Source organism: Cephus cinctus, unplaced genomic scaffold (genome assembly GCF_000341935.2).
Source record: "Cephus cinctus unplaced genomic scaffold, Ccin1 Ccin1_scaffold0160, whole genome shotgun sequence".
In the NCBI taxonomy this organism is placed as follows: Eukaryota; Metazoa; Arthropoda; class Insecta; order Hymenoptera; family Cephidae; genus Cephus; species Cephus cinctus.
In genome coordinates, this window is record NW_014332886.1 from 2742691 (window position 1) to 2762889 (window position 20199).

General features: G+C 39.1%; 1 protein-coding gene and 1 long non-coding RNA gene across 8 annotated transcripts; both read left to right on the forward strand.

Annotated features, from left to right (window-relative positions):
• Positions 1-72: 72 nt before the first annotated feature.
• Positions 73-20112, forward strand: LOC107263563. 7 transcript variants are annotated; one of them, XM_015730894.2, is made up of 13 exons: positions 73-357; positions 4727-4837; positions 5128-5327; positions 5393-5863; positions 5941-6451; positions 6520-7672; positions 7747-8058; positions 8173-8546; positions 8618-8914; positions 9090-9125; positions 9763-9932; positions 13592-18092; positions 18177-20112. In XM_015730894.2, exons 2-13 carry the CDS (start codon positions 4740-4742, stop codon positions 18259-18261), a joined length of 8208 nt encoding a protein of 2735 aa, XP_015586380.1. In that variant the 5' UTR covers positions 73-357; positions 4727-4739; the 3' UTR covers positions 18262-20112. The 7 variants fall into 7 exon arrangements, with proteins under 7 accessions (XP_015586380.1, XP_015586378.1, XP_015586376.1 ...); XM_015730892.2 differs by having other exon boundaries at positions 75-357; positions 7747-8088; XM_015730890.2 differs by having other exon boundaries at positions 78-357; positions 7747-8106.
• LOC112493796 lies at positions 9945-13436 on the forward strand. Its single transcript, XR_003058574.1, has 2 exons — positions 9945-10260; positions 11685-13436. It is a non-coding gene; the product is annotated as an uncharacterized LOC112493796 (long non-coding RNA).
• Positions 20113-20199: the final 87 nt, after the last annotated feature.

Here is a 20199-nt window from a genome sequence, read left to right on the forward strand (position 1 = left end):
TCAAAAGAATTTCAAATACTCCAAAAAATTTCTGCGCGAGTTACTGCTAGCGCCATCCCGGTTCTCAGTTCCGTGTTTCACCGTTCAATTCCAAAATTAGTAAATAAAGATGGTGGCAAAGTTTAAGCTGTGTGCCATATCGTCGCTCCGAAAATGTCTGGTAAAATGAGGTGGAAACGGAAAACTCCGATGATTTCTGAACACGATTTGAAGGGAATAGAGACCTAGTGTCGGGGGGGAATCAAACGGACTGTACCGGCGGTGTATATAGTGTTATTTTCAACATTTTCCCAAGAACGGAGCGGATCAGGAGGCAAACGCAAAAGAGGATAATTTCGCTCCAGAGTTCACAGTAAGGTATAAATTCACTCTATTTTTAGCCATTGCTCCTAATGTCGATTCCCATTCAGTTTCTTGGATCGACGCACGATCGTCACCGATATATTATCTCAGACGATAACTGATTCTCTCTTAAGAAAAATCTGTCCCGAGTCCCGTGGGCGTTTACGATTGCCCAATAATCGGCAAGGAAAGTGTCCCATCGCCCACAAGTAACCCATATGCGTTATTATCCTGCCGTTTTACACATTTCTTACATGCTAATAGTTAAATAATCGGCACCATTGGAAAGAGTTCCTTCTAAATATCAGGATGCTATTTTTATCCCCGGAAACCTACATACCAATGCGCCGTCGTACAAGACGCACTTTGACACATTTTATTTGGCCCGATTGACAATCGGTATCTTGGTTGGGTGCTGTCTCAATAAATGAACTGGCACTCCTCTTTGTTTCTTCTTCTTTCAATAAAAAGACACATTCTCGGTTCAATGCTCTTCAAGGGCTTACATCTCGACATTCTCAGGCTCTTCAATTATCGAAAACCAACCTGTGTCAATGGAGATAACATCCAGTACAAATGCAAAATATAAAATAATGTGCATTAGAATCCATCACAGCAACTGATAATAACTCCTCTTTATATTCCATGTAATACTTACAAGGTTTACCGTTTTCAGTTTATTGACTAAGCAAAGCGATGATTTGTAATAACACGAAAATAATGGCCAGACCAACGGTCAGTATATAACTGTAATAATATTTGTATTCTCAATCTTTTAAAGCGTATGCAATTTTAAAGACTCGTACAACATAATATTGAGTCTGTAAATATATCATGCCATCGTACGTTCAGTATAAATAATTATCAATGATTACAGTCTACATATAGTCGATACTGATTAAAATATCAGCTTACATAAATTCCTAATGTCCTCTTATCTGTTATCTTTAACAAGCATTGTCAGCTAAATTAATTTGAGTTATAACGAGAAGACATACATATGCAATGATTATATGATGTAAAAACGACTCATATCTATATCTAATTATTACATATACATAGAATTATTATTATCAATAAAAACCGAACATTCTTTCATCTAGAAATGCATCCCACGCCTATCTGAACGTTCGACCCTAAAAATTAATCTATTTTAATTCCATAGCGTGGAAGAGACTATTACGATGTCCACGAATAGAATTTTAATAATACCACATGAATCATTGAAATACACGAGCGAATATGAATTCTATTATATGACGTCAAGGAGAACGTCCCCGTCGCATCACAATTGGAAAACTGACCAATGCAACTATCACTCTGATGAAAAATAAAATTTATTTTTCAAAACCGGCACGAGAATCGCGCCAAATACAATGCTGGTCTACAAGCCCGTCTTGACGACAACATCATGTCCGTCCAATACCATCCACGTCATAGCGTCACGGATTTTCGAAAAAAAAAAACCCACGACGCTAGCCACGTCATGGTCATTCCTGCAATTCATGCAATTCCGCAAACCATGACGCATCCCTTTCGATGGATTCTTCGAATCCCACACGTGCATAAAAAAAAGAGTTTAAAAAACAAAAAAATGAAACTACTGAAATTCCAGGGTACCTGACTCTTAAAAAAAAAAAAAAAAAAAAAAAAAAAAAAAAAAAAAAAAAAAAAAAAAAAAAAATAATAATTTTTTCTTACAATTCCCAATGCCAACCAAAATCTTCAGCAAACCAGGTTAAACGATCTCATCGGGAATTCGGTCAAGCATGACGGATTTTCCGAAGGCAAAGGATATAACGTTATATACCCGTCCGCGTGAAATTGTGTGAAATAGGAGTCATTAGGACGTCAGCCCTGCTGCCCACGCGACGGGTCTACGCGCTGCTAAAAATAGACGATACACCGATCAAGTATCGAGAACAGACCGTTTCGACGTTCTAACACGTGTGCCGTGGCCCGTGGTACCCGGAGCTACTGATATCACGATTAAAAGTCTCCTTCCAAGTTTCGTCACGTTGGTCGTAGAATGGAGGAAGAAGAAGAAGAAAGGAACGTCGAATGAGGAATTGTTACGACGCAAAAGCCTTAGAAGTGATCGATGCTCACGACCTTTGGAGAACGGTACCGCCGATCGAACGAGTTCTAAGGTCGACGCCATACAACGTATTCGAAATCAATATATTATAATTCACTTCTATGGTATCGGTAACCGTAGCGATTCCGACTGCAACGGTAGAAGAAAGTTCAATGATCGATCGTCACTCGCTGAGAGGATAAACGCGCTTGGGTTTTCGACACAGGATATGCACTCATAAGAAAAACATATAGCCAGCCGGAATCGGCTTGTAAAAGCAGCACTGGTAGAAAGCATGCCGGACGCCGCACCTCCCTCGCTCATCCTTCTAATAAGAGCAAACCGCCAAATGAAATGCATCTAATTCCGCCCACGTCGCGACAACGTCGCCAGTGTGCCACGTTATGCCCACTACGTTGCTCTGGAGTACGTGCACGAACACCTTGCACTGGGTGTAAGGCGTGCGAGAGACAGGGACAACAAGAAGCCAGACGAGAAAATCAACGGGCATGAATGCAACGCGCCCTGAAATATGCAGACGGCATCAAGCTATGTCCACGAAGGACGATACTTTGTCCACCAGAGTTTACACAGTTTGATTTTACTCGTTACTCGACTTTCTCGTGAAGCTTTTTCAATGCTGTCGCCTTTCTTCTTCTTCATTTGGTTTTACAAAGAAGTCTTCATTCTCGGACTACTGTATCGTCGATAGATCCCAGTTTGAGAGATTTTAACTGTGGATTTTCATGTATTTCCTTGTAACCTCCAAAAGTAAATGAAACCAATGTACATTTACAATCGCGCGCCATGTGCGTTGTAAAATTCAGCGTAACTCATTGCCCCATAGACATGGTATATCAGTGGCGTAGGACGATGAATAAAATTTAGTCATAATTTCGGGGGATTTCAACAGTGATATTATTTTGTGCTAAATAATGAGATGTTAAGCGTGAGATAGTTCATGAGGGTTTAATTCTATGTGACGTTAAATGTATCGTCACTCAGAAGATACGTACGTCCTCATCTTTTTGCCTTCTATAAGATATTACATGTTATTTCTGAAGATCTGTTGGTAGGGATTTAAAATAATCAGAGTTATTCTGGAATGTTTTACATCTTCAGCAAAGATTCGTACGTACTCGAGGATAGAATCTAGGGGAAAAAACTGCCTAGAACGGAATTTGTAGGAGTAATAAAAATTATTATCACTCGGGATTAATGATTTTAGATAAAATGTCTAGTCTATTATTCAAACTGAAATAATACATAGCGAATGCATTGAACTTTATTCTCCTTCAAGTGCATCCTTCGTTTCTCACTGACGTTGACGTTTATAAATTTTGTATTCTCTTAGCTATCAAGTCATAAATCTATGGCAAACATCGGGTACCACCCGAGTGAACTCGTAACACGAACCAAGGTTGGCCGTTTGCCTTGGAAGCTGACGAGCACTGTTCGCGTTATTATTACCTTTCAGTTTGAAGCCCCGATGGACTTCTCGAAACTATAAAACACCGTCTAAAATATAATTCCAAGGTCAAAGCTGGTGAGACTCATGAAGTCTTAGCGAAGGGCTAATATCGTACTCCAGCATCTCCTGACGTCCTGCAAAGACATGAACTTAGGCCGGAAGTGAAACCGGCGTCCGTTGAATCTTTCTTACCGCTACTCGTCGCTTGTTCCATTTTTTGACTCGGTTGGTATCTGGTCCATTTTCGCTTTAACTTCTGTCAAAAACTTCCTTGAAAATCTCTAATGGCTCCTTTTGCCTTAGTTGGCGCGAAACGGCGGAAACGGATATCGTCACACCGCCAGTCTAAATGGTCTTCGTATAATAGGTACTTCTCTTGTAGATTTGGTAGCCCGTATTCAGGCGTATGGTCTTTCTCGCGGGAAGCTGCTCTGTAGAAAAGCCGACAGGGCGACACTCGGCGTCTCGGCGCCCGAAATAAACTCACCGCATTCTCTTTCTTCATCTATGCCCGCTCGCTATAGCAGCTTTAGCGTCATCCTCCTTTACAGGGACGTCGATCGTGGGTTCCGGACTACACGAGCTTTTTTCAAATGATATTGAAAAATTTATCCAACCAGAAATATATATTTATATACGGGTTTATCGACGACTCACTTCTCTTTAAAGATATTTATGAACTTTTCAGCCAATTTCCTTGCAGCATTCAGCATTTCTGTAATTTCTTAATTTTCATTTCAATACTAATTATATTGTCAATTAATGTTATTACTCATTGCCACGAATGAAATATGTATTATCAGAGTTTTTAATGGGTGTTACATTTTTTGTTGCAGATAAAATATCAAGATGGTTGTCGGAGAAGCAAGCATTCACAATATTATGGGTGGTATGGAGAGCACCGGTGGCGTGCGACTCCATAATCACAAACGGAAATTAAAGCAGAGGTAAGGAACGGTTCTAGAATCGATATAACGATAATTTTTCAATCGACGGGCTGTTTAGCTGTCGGAAGTCCTCCGACATTTAGACAGATAAACCAATGGCTTGTTGACATTTGTTCAAGTGGCTTAGAATCGGTGCCAAAAGCGCTGAATAAGAATTTCACTATTGGCGCACATTCCTGTTGTTTATCACAATTGTGCTCTCTTATTGATTGATATTCTTTTTTATGAAAATACCATAATCTTATGAATAAAAGACACTTTCTTATCGTTGGCATTGCGCGCATTTTCAGATTCGACATAATCAAGAAACTCGGCCAGGGCACCTATGGTAAAGTTCAACTAGGAATAAATAAGGAAACTGGTCAAGAGGTGGCGATAAAAACAATAAAAAAATGCAAAATCGAAACAGAAGCTGATCTTATCAGGATACGAAGAGAGATTCAGATTATGTCGAGTGTACAGCATCCAAATATTATACACATTTATGAAGGTAAAGTTCTAATTACAAATCTTCGTGCTGTGTAATTAATTGATATTAATTATTTATCTTCTTAGTTTTCGAGAACAGAGAAAAAATGGTGCTTGTTATGGAATATGCTGCTGGTGGGGAACTCTATGATTATTTGAGCGAACGCAAGGTCCTGTCTGAACAAGAGGCTCGACGGATATTCCGTCAGATTTCCACGGCAGTGTTTTATTGTCACAAACACAAAATCTGTCACAGAGATCTAAAGCTCGAGAATATCCTTCTCGATCAGATCGGAAATGCAAAGATTGCCGATTTTGGTCTTTCGAATGTCTTCGACGAGCAGAGATTGCTCAGTACCTTTTGCGGCAGTCCTTTGTACGCAAGCCCCGAGATAGTTAAAGGAACTCCCTATCATGGTCCTGAAGTTGATTGTTGGAGTTTAGGCGTGCTGTTGTACACATTAGTTTACGGTGCCATGCCATTTGACGGTTCGAACTTTAAAAGACTAGTCAAACAGATCTCTCAGTCTGATTACTTTGAGCCTAAAAAGCCATCCCGTGAGTAAACCATATTGGGAATGACTAATAAATTAGAATGGTTTGATTAATCTTCCATTTTTTTGGCAACCTTTCAGCTGCATCGCCTCTTATAAAAGAGATGCTCACAGTCTGCCCGACGAGACGAGCAGATATTGAAAAAATTTGTGCTCATTGGTGGGTGAACGAGGACTATGAGCAAAGCTGTTTAGATATTGCTGAAGATCTTGCTGCTCAGACACCCGTCCGATTGGATCTTCTTCTGTCACTGGTTCCGCAATCGGCCAGTGCTGAGAAACTAGTTGTGGGTGATCAGCAAGCTGGCGGTGATGTAGCGAATAATATGTCTTCAGAAACTTTGGTGCCAACTCGGTGCCATTCAGTTGGTAGCTTAATGGAATTGGATCAAAACAATTCCGATAGAAGAATAAGGGAGCAGATATATGACGACGAGTCATGGTCCTCCGCAGCTGGCGATTCCAAGAGGAAGCTAGAAACGACACCCTCGATGGATGAAACTATAGCAGCTGGTGTTAAGAGGAAGGAACGCTCGAGAAGAAAAGAACGGTCTGATGAAAGAGAACCTAGACCTTACAGATCAGCCTCCAGGTACTTGATCTATTACTTTATTCTTGAATATGATATTGATTCTATTTAATTACGTTATCCTGTTGTAGACATCACTCCGCTCCTATACCAAATCCTATTACTGAAGAACCCATGGAAGTGGATCCAAGTATTCAACTTGATTCTGAGACTGCTGACCTTAACAAAGCAGAAAAAAGTGCAGCTTGTTTGGAATTGATTGAGGAGACGAAGGAAAAGTCTCCAAGTAAAGAAAGGAGTAAAACTCCTGTGGCGCCTGAACAGGCTAAGGATGATTCATCGGTGACTGTACCCCAAGAAACCGTAGAAGATTCTAAAAGCGAAAAACAAAAAGAAATTACACTATCTACAAATAAATCACGCGATAAATCTCCAAAATCAGCCACTAAGGAATCTCCAGAAAAGACCCTCAAAGCCGTGGAGAAGAAAAAAGTCTTGAAGAAGAAGAACGCCGATGCGTCTGAGAATCAGGATAGCAATGACGTGTCGGTAGAGAATGTGCCAAACAAGGATGAAATCCCATCGCATACAAAAGATGAATCCAATAATCAAGTTCCTATTTCAAAAGATACCGAAAAGTCAGAGACTAGTGTTCAAAATGAAAAGAAGAGTGTTAAGAAACTCAAAGATAAAGCCTTGTCCCTTGATTCGGAATTATCCAGTGAATCCTCGGAAGCGCAATTGAAGCCAGTGGAGCGAAGGCGTTCAAAGATCTTCGAAACTGCAGAGAAGTTTAATCAGCTCGCGTCAGGCGTCGAGAATGATAAACCTAAAAAGATTTTCATACCTGGAGTTAACGTTGGTGGTGCTAAACGTGCTTTTGAACGTAAAGCTAGCCAATCGTCGGTGACTGTACCACAAACTATGAAACCTTGTGCATCTAAAGTGATTATAGAAGTGCCAACAGATAGAAAAGATGAAAAGGTCGAAGAGAAAATTGATGAAACAAGCACTAGCGATAGCACGAGTAAAGAAGAGAAAAATAAACGGGATGAGGAGAAGAAACGTGCAGTTGACATTATAACAGGAGCCATTGGAAAGCCGCCAATGCAGAAAAAAGCAAATGGTTCTCCGCCAATATCACCACAAAATAGTGAATCGAAAAAACTTGGCTTGAAACTACAGGTCGGACCGAATGACGTTAGAACAGCCACTGTGTCAGTTTCCACGCCAGTGGAAACCAAGTTCCCGTTCGAATCAAAACCTGTTTTACATGCAGAAGCGGTAAGTAAATCATTGTTAGAGCTACTGGAAGAACGATTATATTACACTAACACAATGTTGATCCATTGAATTAGGTGCCTGATACGTCTGAGTCATCCAGTAGCAATTCTATATCAGACGGTGGCAAGAAGTCGAGTAAAATGGAGATAACATTAAAGAGTGCCACACTACCAAGACCTAGGAAAACTAGCAAGGCGGAGATCATATTATCGGGTGTCAAATCTCCCGAGAATACAGCATTCAAATCCGAAGTGGAGGCTAAGATTGACGCGTTCCATCCTCAGAAATTAAGGACGCAGAGATCGGAAGTTGCTTTCCCCGTAGCAGCAGCTGTCCCGCAAGCCAACAGAAGTTCCAGTCTGGAACCGGAAGGCAAACCGAAAATGGTACCAAAAGAAAGGATCATCCCCATACAAGTACGCAGGGAGAACTTTGTATATATCGTTCTTCCTTTCCGTCATCGTTTCACGAACCGATATCACTCAAATCATTAATTACAGGTGGAATCCAGTCATCAACAGTCTGTACACTCATCAACACCCCCGCCAAAACCACCAATGCCCCAGCGGTCCATGTCACAACGTTCAGGGTCTCTGTCTCGTCAATCCACAGCAGATTCAGATACAGACAGCGCTCTGGGCTCTACTGCAGGACCTGAACCTATTCGCAAGAGTCCTCGCGAATACATAATTCCCATTGCCGTTGAGGGCGGAGGTTACGTCACACCAAGATCTGGCAGTGTTGAACCAGAGAGTAAGACCAGTACACCTACCAGCACCAGTGCGCCAAGATCCAGATTCGGAAGACCTAGAAGAATGAGTTCTCTTCTGTCAGATGCCAGCGAGGACGAGTCTCCATTCTCTACATTGCATAGGTATGTGACTATCGATCGCTTGTGACTCTTATGGATGCTTTGGCGGTAATGAACTGACATATTTTCGACAGGGACAGCGATGACCTTCTTCAAAGGCATATGCACCGCTTGAGAAGTTCTCGACCGACCAGACAACCACCAGAACACGCAGATAGCCTGTCCTCTGGTGAGGATGACGATGATGATGGATTCGAATTGCTCACCGCGGAGAACCTCTTCTCCACTTTACTATCTCGTGTGAGAAGTCTCACGCAAAGGTTGAACGTAGATGATAACAGAGGAAGTGGTTTTCCCAGTAGTCGACTATTAGGAAGATTGGGGTCGAATTCCCCACAAGGATTCTGGGGCATTCACGAACCATTGTCCAGGTAGTTATATTCTCTCTCGTTAATCAGTATTTATCCAATGAGAACTCAACCGCGCTTAATTGGAACACAGTGTTTTTTTTATAAATCATTTTCAAAATTCCCTTTACCCCTGTTGTAATTCGTGATAAATCACGAGTCCGTGTATTCTTTAATAGAAATTGCTTGTCTTTGCAAGCTACCAAAGCTACACCGAAACGCAGACTATAACAACGTGAGTCCAGCAATGAAAACTCTTTTTAGCCAGCTTGAAAAAAATATAAACTTTCGGCATCATAGGTGCACAACCTTACAATCGACATCCGCTTATCTCGACACAGCACCAATCTCAATAACCCGGCATTCTTTTCGCATTCCCGATTCATTGTCAGCATATATTTTCTAGGTTGAACCTCCTCCACGTAGTATTCGAACATGCCACGCACATAGGTCGTGCCAAAATAAACTAGCTCGAAATACTTCCTACTCTCCGTGCACAGGCTGGCATATTATCCAAAGGTTTTTCACTTTCACTCGAGCTCACGTTCTCCTCGGTACATCTTCTCTTCTCACGCTTTCGTTCATATCATTCGACGATGTGTTTTTTCACGCGATGGATTCCTCAACTACACGTACAATTCTTAAATAGTATTATGCAGTTCCTTTTTCATATACTCAATGCTACCCTAATAATTCCTCCTTATAAATATACCTCCGACATCCACCTAAAAACGTAACTTGAAGAAGAACGTATTGACTTTTCTGTTTTATAAAATTCTTTTCTTTGTCCGCTTATGCAGTAGAAATATCATAAGAAGAAAAATATCTTTCACTTGAGCTCTAATTGGGCATTGTTATTTTTGTGAATACAGGCGACTGTCAGAATCACAGTTCAGGCGATCTTTGAGTCGTGACACGGATAGATTCGGTCGAAAGGATTCGGTGGGATCTACCAATCCTGGAACACCTAACAGTCCTGGAGCACGTAGCACACCATCTCGCGACAGCATCTTCGACATGGGAAGCAATACTCTGCCTCGAGGTAAGAGCGTGCGATACAATTATTCTACAATTTACAGTGGAAATGGATAATTCTAGTGAAATATAATTGGCCTCTATAAATTCAACTAATGAAGTGATACAAAAAAGTGTACAAAAAAGTGATCCACTGTAAAGTGTAACGGGACATTTATCTATTTGATGTTGTATGATTTTCGTACATGATTTCGCAGAAGTTGTGAAAAGATGACGATAACGGTCAACCTTGAACTTCTGTTAAATCGTGGCAATGCGTCGCCTGCAATTTCTTCTATCGACTTATCTTCTGCAATATCCATTAGTCGTATGAATAAAGTGCAGGATGACACTCGGTATGCATCTCCTAGTACCTAGCTGTTGTCGAGTCGTTGATAGACAAAGCACATATTTTTGTTAATTTTATTCGTTTATCATTTTCTTTCTTTTTTTTCTTTTGATTCCTTTCACCAATTTCTGTCCGATGAATAATGACCATCTATGACTTTTTTGCCTGGCGGTGTTTTGCAATTTTTTTCGTACTAACACGTTAGCGTAGTTGTATGTTCATGTCTGACGCAGGTGGGTGAATTTCATATTAATAACATTTCTCAATCACCAATAATTTCTTTTCATTGCATCGTCCACTGGGCAAACTTTACACGTACGACTGTCGATACATATACAACTGCAAGTAGTCGATAAATCAACAAATAAATTAATTACAAAAGGAGATATAATTTTTAATGGTAATCAGCATGATTGCACGTTGCACTTTGCATTCGTTATCTTAGCAAAAAGAGAATATTGTAATCGTATGAACCTAGACTGTTTTGAAAATTTTCAGGTCATCTTGTTAAGAATCATGACTATCAAATATTTAGCTGAGTTAGCTGATAAACCGTAAAGTTTGCCCATTTACAAAAAAAAAAAACAAACAATAAAATAAAGGCAGCCCACCTTGTCCGACATAGAACCTCGTAACATGCCGTAGTTGTTGCACTGTTGTTGCCGACTTTTAAGATCCTGTAACACTACAGTAATGTTACCTCGATCTTCTTTTTTTTTTCTCTACTACTGTGTCTACTAAAGTCTAGAGCATGAACTGCACACGTCCATATACAGATATACAAAAAAAAGGAGAGACTCTATTCCACTTTCTGAAACGAAAAAGAAAAATCCACCTAACGAAAATCATGGAATTACATTAAAGTCTATCGTCGACTCTTCAATCAGTGATTAAACATAGTAATCTTTTTTTAAGGTCCACTGATATTTGACAGACTATATTTTCGGTACGCTACGTTATGCTTTAAGATTTTTATAAATAATTATATCCACTAGCTTTGCAGATACAACCAAGATCTGACATAAGTAAATATCAATTACAATTTCTCAAGATACTCAATTCTTAAGTATAAAGTTCTCATCGATTTAGTACAATTACTTTAGAGTATGTATTTATTGTTTAAAAAAAAAAACAATGTTTCACTACAATATTGTCATCTCTTAACTATATCATAGTCATGTTGATTAATTGTGGTTTCATGTTTACATCGTCATTGTGTATTTCTCACTGTGAATTGGTCTTTGTACTTACAGAGAGGTACCCAAGCTTCTCAATGGTCTATATTTCTAATGATAAAGAGCTAATATGACTTTGCGTATCGGTTATAATATAGTAACGAAGCTATGGCTACCGAAAATATACTTTGCAAATTGTCAGCGACACCGCTCTGTGATACATGTCATTGACGGTCTTTTATGACGGTTGTTGCAGCGACCGTGCGAGTGACTCTGCGTAGGCGGGCCGACGGTAATCCCCAGTAGACAAACCAAGTTAGGTACTATACCATACCTAATCTAGTGAATCCGACCATATGGCCACTATTTCAACAAGAACCTTGCCATTCTACCACAATACACTCGTCTTCGATTTCTCAAACAGCCGTTGATCGTAGGGGCGAGGGCTCTCCGTGATCGTCAGGACCGTTTGATCACGAGAAAAGAGGGCCAAGAGAGGAAAAAAAAGGGAGTGAAAATGAGGGAGAGTACAGAGATAAACAATAGAAAAAAAATCAAATAAACGGGACACACGTTACCTGGGTTTTTAAGAAAAAAGCTACAAAAAGTATATATATAATGATTATCGAAAGAAAAGCAAAAAGAGCGAAAGAGAGAGACGTAACGAAGGAAAATAAGATTGCTCGGCTTTGTCACTTTAAAACGGACATTCGAAGAAACATAAGAGTCACACACGCTAACCGCTATGTAAAGTGTGAGGAGCCTAGGCTATTTTGACCAGTAGCTGAAACCTGTGGATGAGCCTTTAGATTTTGAGGCTGTGCGTGGTATGATTTATTCCGAAGGCACGTCCGCAAGTGTAATTAATTGTTATAATAATCGGACTCGTAATTATAATGTCTTTAATGGGAATGACATTGCGTGTCGTTCGTGTGTTCTCTTTGTAGCTGACGTATAGAGCCTTTTTAATTTATCTTGGGGATGCTGTTACGCGACGTTGGGAGATACTTTTTGTGGGTGTGACTTTTGGAAGAATGAAAATTATAAATAAAGTTGAAGAAAAAAAAGTAAACGTTGTTATACGATGACATATATTTTATATCTAATGAATAATACGTATACGTTAAGGGAAACGTGATTGGACGATGCCACTTGGAATAAATCATACTGGACCCGCTCGACATGCCGTTTGTATATAAGCTGTATGTTGGCCGTATCCCTTAAGTAACATTGTTATATGACAAAAGTTTTGTATATGACAACTTTAATAAGAATGACATATACATATTGATATTGTATAACGCAAAGTGAGAGAACTAACCATTTATCCGAACTGGCTGAGATTTGTTGTGTTTTTAAGAGTTTACATAACAATGTTTTTTTTTTATTATTATTATTATTATTTCATATTGTCTCGGGCATGCTTTATTAATGCTACTACATACTATGTTTAATATATACACGCTAGATGTAGTCATAGGGCATACTCATTTAACGTTGTTAGACGAACACGAGGGTATCAACGAATCAGGAGGATTACTATTACTAGTAGTGGCCAAGTTTTTCTCCTTTTTTCTTTTTCTTATAATCGTCAAATGAGTACACTTGCCTGTTCATCGTATATTACACGTTAATATAGAAAGTTGTGTCGTACTCCGTTGTCGATGGATATTTTCAAAGCTACAATATTTCTCTTCTCCTCTTGCCAAGAAGTTTTGAAGAAAAGAAAAAAACAATTGAGGGGAATGCAAAATAGAATTCTTCCAAGTGAAATGATCGCGTGACAATAGTGATCGGTTCCAGTTTGAAAATATACATCGCGACGAGACTGTCGTTAAAAAGGAGAACGACAAGGATCTAGTAGCAATATCCAATAACTACGGCTGGAGTTTCCAAGAGTTTTTAATTGTTTTATTAATTTTTTTTTGTCCCCCGAGAGAGATTTTATAAAAACGTTTTATGTATCTAGATAATAAAGGAGTGTAAATACTCAAGTGAGAAAATGAAATTTGGATGGAAAATTCCTTTGAGTATCCTCGCACGTACATATTTCAGGTATCCGATAATATTTTCGATCTCCAATAATGTCGAGAACACCAGCCCATTGTTGTCGCGCGCCATAAGCAACAGTCGCAACGACCACTTTGTCTAAATGTTTTTCAGAGAAGGGCCAGCAGAGCGAAGCCCCCGAGGCGGAGAGTGCCCAGATGCGAAAACAGGCCCAGGAATCCCTAGAGCAGAATTTCACGCCGAGCTTGGCACGCAGATTGAGCAGACAATTCATCGAGCAGACAAGACAATCGTTACCCAGGTCACCGTCGATACCACGTGACAAAAGTTACGCGTCGTCCGTACAGCCAGCCCCAAGTTTCACGGGGGGTAACGAGGTCGACAGTCAACAGGTTAATTTGCCCACGCCCGAAGACGCCGAGTATCGAGGTAGATCGGTTGACAGGACTGTCAGGAGGACGAACAGTTTCCTTGAACCTGGTGATCGACCTGACAGATTCGACCGCCGCTCTCCTAGACGAAGCGTCAGCCTCTTCGATGATGAGGACAGACTTCTTCCGCCCTTACCAAGACAAGTGATGACTCTTGGCAGGAAGTATCGTGAACCTGCCAAGTCGAACGCTTCTGGAATACGCTGGGAGAATTTTCATAATTACAGAAACGACAAGATTCAAGAGGAATCAACGGACGATGGTTTCAGTTTACCTAAGATTAAGACAGAGGATGTGGATAGGGCGATTGGCAATAGTTCTAACTCTGAATGCAATTCGGTATCGATTTGCAATTCTAATACTAATCTACTGGACACGGCATCTAGTCTGTCGGCCAAATCCAGTGAAACGTCACCCACGGAATCTACGTCTAATATGTTGGATTATAATTTGACTTATAAATCAGATACTTCGAAAGACTTTGAGAATAGACTGTTAGCTGCTGAAAATCTGATCAAGGAATCAAAGCTTAAAAATTTAACACCTGCCAGATTGGATGTTAACCTCAGCACTAGCTATAAGGATACTGACAAGTGTGACAAGGAATCTCTTAGCTCAATTTCTGATAATGCCACTGTTGGTAAGAGACGTAGCTGCATTCCTAGTCTAAGACTGAGATCAGGATCTCTAACCAGAGAACCCGTGCTGTCTAAGGATCGACGAAAGTCTTTTACTGGCTCTCAGGATACCCTGGGCGTAAGAGCACCGACCCCAGAGCGATCGATTCTCAGTAAATTTTTTAAACCAGGTGGCAGCAAGGATGCAGATGGTAAAGATAAGTCCCAGAAGGGCAGTGGACAACGTAGAATCTCAAGGTTCCTGAGACCTGACTTTTTCGATACTCCCAGGGAGGAGAGTCAATATGTCAAAGAAAAGGAGGCGCAGAAGGCGGCGGAAAACGAGCGTAGGAAGTCCAGATTCGTCAAGAAGAAACATGAGAACAGGGATTCGCAATCGGATAAGAGTAATGACGATAACAAACCAGTAAAGGATCTGAAGAACGAAGTAAACTCTATCACCAAGGAGAGATCCGACACTTCTTCTAAAGATGATAAATCTGAGAAAGACGTGAGTTCCATATCTGAAGATTCGAAACCTAAATTTGAACGGCAAACTTCTAGGAACAGTTTCTTACATTCGTTAGAGAAAAAGCTGGAAAAGTTTAGATCCCATGACGACAGTACCAAGGCACCAGTCGCTGGCGCTTTGATAGACCAAAAGATACGATCGCTACGTGAAAATTCAGCACCGCCATCTGATTCTCTTTTAACGGAATCTGGATTGATTAAGCGTGCTGTCAGTGTGGAGGATTTAGCTCCCCAGGTTGAAGTTAGCAGCTCTACCTCAAAGGGCAAAGTATCCTCTGTCTTAGGTCTCTTCAAAAATATTGATACAAAGCAAGGTACCAGTGGTATGAGACCGCAGAATATGATTTTAAGTAAACTTAAGAAAAATCCTTACAAGGGATCCAAATCTGATACTTTATTGAATGACGAACCGTCGACAAGTAAAATACCAACAAAGTTTAGTAAACCTGAACTAAAATCGAGTAAGAAATCATTATCAGAATCTAAAAAATCACCACCAAAGGAAAACGGAACCGACAATGCTAAGAAATCACCGGAAAGGGTCAATACAAATATAAAAAAGCCATCACCGGAAAAGGGATCTGGTGAACAATCAAATAAGGAACCATTTTCTGATAAGATGTCCAAAGCTAGGGTTGAAAACTTGGATAAAGTTACAAATAATAAGGATTGTACGACGGTAAAATCATCAGATAAGAAAAATGGGCCAGTGGATACAAATACTGATAAGAAGAATAGTTCTCTCGAGAAAATTCTGACAGGTAAAAATCCGTCAGATAAATCTATAGATAATAAGCAGACTGAAAGTAAAGTAAAAGAGTTCGACGATAAAAAGAGTGATAAGCCCAAGAAAACGAGCCCTCTAAGTTCATTCGCAAAGAATGGATCAGCCTCAAAGATAGAAAAAGGTGAAGAGCCTGAAAAGAAAGTAAAGAAAGTAATAAAGGTAAAAGATGGATCTGAAAAGGAATCAGGAGACGGTACCAAGAAGAAGAAGATCGTTCGTGTCGTCAAAAAGGTTGTTAAGAAAGCATCTGACAGTTCAGACAGCAAATCAGAAGCAAAGGAAAAGCCAACGAAAACGCTAATCAAGAAAATTACATCTAGTAAAAAAGAAAAGAGTCCTAGTGACGTCAAGACTTCCAGTTCGATTAAAGGAAAAGAGAAAAGTCCGGATACGCAAACTTATAACAAAGCAAAAGAATCTAGTCCAAAGAAAAACACATCTATTTGTAATTCGAAATCAGACTCTAAACCAAATAAAAAATTATCTCAATCTAATGCTGCTGAAAATCCTCAGCAACCTGCTGAAGATACATCCAATTCTAAGGAGAGTAAAATTTCATCTCTACCCGAACCCACTGAGATCATAGAGGTTTATAAAACGCAAGCAGATAAAGTTACTGAAAATAATCTTCAAAGTGGTACTGATAATACTGATTCAAGTTGCTCTCAACCAAAGCCTTTAGAATCGCGTTCAAATAGAAATAGTTTGAAGTTAGATTTATCTAAAATACCACAACACAGCTTCAGAAGCATACCGCCATCAAAGCAGGACTTAGCGAAAGCTGAAGTGGAAAATATTGAATCAGTTACCGGTGGCACTTTGCCAAAACTTTCACAGATTGATAATAGTAAGACTGAAGACGATGTGGCTAAATTGATACGAAATCTGTCGAAGATAACACATCATGCTAACATTACTGGGAATAAAATTATCATTGATAAACCCTTATGTGCTAAGGACATCGAAGAACTTCAGAAAGAAAGAAATGACTATTGCGATACCAAAGATAATAGTTCTTCGAAACCCAATGATCAAAATGCATCGAGTCATCTCAATGAATCTAGTCAAATTCCAAATGAATTAAATGATAAACCAAAAGAAATCTTGACTGAAACAACTACTGAACAGACAAATACTAGTAATACTAAGTCTAATGAAAATAAACAGGTATCCAAAGAAGCCGAACCAGAAATACAATCTTCAAACACTCAAAATGGTTCTATTGCAACGTCCAATGACAATTTGTTGGAAGCTTTAAATAAGAAGAAGCAAAATCTGAATCTTCCAGCTTTCAATCCCAACCCAATCCCACCTCCGAAGGATAGTCCTAATGATTATCCAGAAGAATTATTCTCACCAATTGAAGACACAGAAAGCTTTGATTCCTGGTCTATCTGTTCTGCAGATTTGAATCACAATCGGAGTGAGTTACATTCACCCACTTCACCTACTTATTCACCATCTATACGAAATGATCAGCCTGAATCAATAATTGACAGAATTCGCAGGAAAAGCTTTTACTCAAGATTCAATGACAGGAAACGAAAAACCTCGCTAACAGCACCGCCACCTGGTGTAACACTTCCTGCGAGCGCAACTCTACCAAGAAAATTTAGCTTCAATAGCCCAAGAGAAAAGGATCACAGTAAACTGAGTAGCTACACAAGAACCTCTAATAGAAGACAACCAGAAAGAACCTACAGCATGTATAACGAAGACATACCTTCCCTCCGGAAGTCCCCTGTGGACCGTGACAGATATACAGATCTTGGTGGAATGTCATCTTTGTCCGATTTGAGATCTCCTACAGATCATTATGGGAATCTGTCCTTAACGTATGATCCCCTCAGAAAATATATGAGATCGCCAACTTTTGATTCTGTAAGTCCTCGCAGGAGATACCGTAGTAATGATTTTAGTATGGATAGCGACTTAGGATCTTATAGAAGCCCATTATCCAGTTCCGCAATTAATGATAGTCCACTAGATAATTATACCACAAGAAGCAGCAATGTCATACCAAAGAAATATAGATCTACTGTTACTAATTTTGAGCCAAAGACAGCAGACTACTACGAGGAGCTCCTGGCACCAAGTAATTCAGAGTATTTAACGGCTCGCAAATCACCAGTTACCAGTGACTACTTGACCAAATATGAAAATGGATACCATAATGGCAATTTAAATTTACCCCAGTATAAGGTGGACAAGTGGAAGGCTTATGCAGATAAAATGGCAGACGTGGACCTAACTGATGAAAGTGGTGGAAGACTCGGGGACCAAACAAAGTTAGTCATGCATAATTTAACGTAAAATAGATACTGTATATATATTTTTTTCATTATCATATTTTGTGCTTTTTCAATTTACAGAGGAAAGAGCCAACCCATCAGTGAATCAAGAGACCTGCCATCAACGTCATCTGAAGCACAAAGCAATGCACCTACTGCGGAGTGATGAGAACTCTAAAATGTGACATTATGAAAAAACATTTTTTTTTATAAGGATTGATGATATGATGCTAAAGTCACGAATAGGTCGATTTTGTTCCTTAGAGACCAGAGTGACCATATATCATTAATAATGAAACCATGGTAAAAGATATTGTATATCACGAAGTTGACACATTATTGCACTAGAACAAAGCGAAGCATCCAGTAGACATTTAATTCCATTAACGTCAAAAAAGAAATTAAGGAATTAGAATAGCCGAAGATTTGAAGATATTAATTGGCCAAGATAATGGCGTGCCACTGTGTGGACTTTTATAAAATTTTTGTCGACCTATACACGTCCGGCGAGACGCCGATTTTTAAACGAAAAGATTTTCTGACGAACGAATAAAATCAACGATCATTATTATTCATAAATATTGTTGAGCAGTGCAAAAACATGACAACAAAAAGGACTGCCTAGGTAATTAAAGCGCCAACGTGGGCTGATACCATAGCCTTTTTATATAATCAAAACGAATTAACATTAAAACATTTTTCTCGTTTTCTATTTTTATGCTATGTTGTTTCCTTGCTATCGCGATGGAATAAATACTAAAGAGAAAACAGAGGAGACACAAAGATGTAAAGAGACTTAAAGGTTGAATTAATGCAGGCCACCAATAATACGTATATCAGTTTAAAGTTTTCAGTGCCACATTGTCAATTGACCTCATACTTGAATTTCCTTGCTAACCCTGAACGCGTCAGTGGGTCAATTTGTATTTGCCAAGCTTGCTCGATATTCATTATGTTTGGCACCATCACGTATTTTGAGTGTTCAGGATTTTCTTTTTATATCTTGGGATAAAGCATACATAAGAATGAGATATTTATTTAAATTATTTATGCTATGTAGCAGTGTGTGCCTGACAAGTAGTAGTGTTTCTCTTTGTCTATTTTCTTTTTTTCCAAACATACTCTTTAAATTCATTGAATGTCAACTTGACTCTGTTACTCGTTATCCATGTATATTCAATTTAATCGATGACAGTTATACTTTTGGGCTCCAATGTTTATAGAAATATAAATTGACAATTTGGCAGCTACTGCCAATAAGGATTATACTATTGAAAATATGTTGTATGAAGAGGAGTATCCCTCCTGTTAAATCAACAGGATCTTCTTATCAAACTGTATCATTTTTTCTATCTATTTCTCTCATGTAAAAGATTGTTTCAACCATTTTCTTAAGTTTTTTCGTTTTCGACAACATTAACGATGCTACAGAGTGTGCTTGAAAACTATAACCAGGCCTATACTTAAGTACAAGTAAAAATACTGTGATACGTTACATTTATATGTGAACAGAGTGTTCCTGGTTCTCCAGGTATATGACATTTTTTTAAATTGATAGACAATTCTTATCGTGGACTGGCAGCTAATACAAATGCGTTAAAATAAACGCGGTATGATAAGTCGAGGCGAAGAAAAATGTGGTTCTCTAGAAAATAGAGGGAAGAAAAAAATACAAGATAACTTTATATGTAGAATTCCTTACTGAATAATGAGATGAGTTGAGCCTCGAGAATACATTGATTTTTTATGTATTAAAATATGAGCTTCAAGGCGGACTCTGTAGCATCTGAAAATGAAAAAAAGTGAAAACGAAAGAAGCTTTAGTTCCTTGTAACAATATTGCCTTGTAGTTATGTAAATGATTTCTGGTCGGGTCAGTCGGAGATGCAATCAGAAAGTATAATGTTAAATGTTTTTCAATCTCTCACTGACCTGTCCACAGTCTTCCGCATGTTATGTATGTGTTTTCTATTGATATACATATTTTAAAATAAACTGCAGAGTTCGCAATTGCTAATACGTACTATCATTCCTCTCAAGTCCTTATCTAAACGCTGAACGTAGGCATTTTGATCTGCAACTATTTTCACTACAATAAAAATCA

Excerpts from the sequence above, each read along its gene's own strand:
- LOC107263563 (XM_015730890.2), top strand. The coding sequence starts at position 4,740 with ATGGTTGTCGGAGAAGCAAGCATTCACAATATTATGGGTGGTATGGAG. Across the intron at positions 6,452-6,519 it reads CCTTACAGATCAGCCTCCAG|ACATCACTCCGCTCCTATAC; the intron begins GTACTTGATCTA and ends ATCCTGTTGTAG. Across the intron at positions 8,915-9,089 it reads ATTCACGAACCATTGTCCAG|CTACCAAAGCTACACCGAAA; the intron begins GTAGTTATATTC and ends TGTCTTTGCAAG.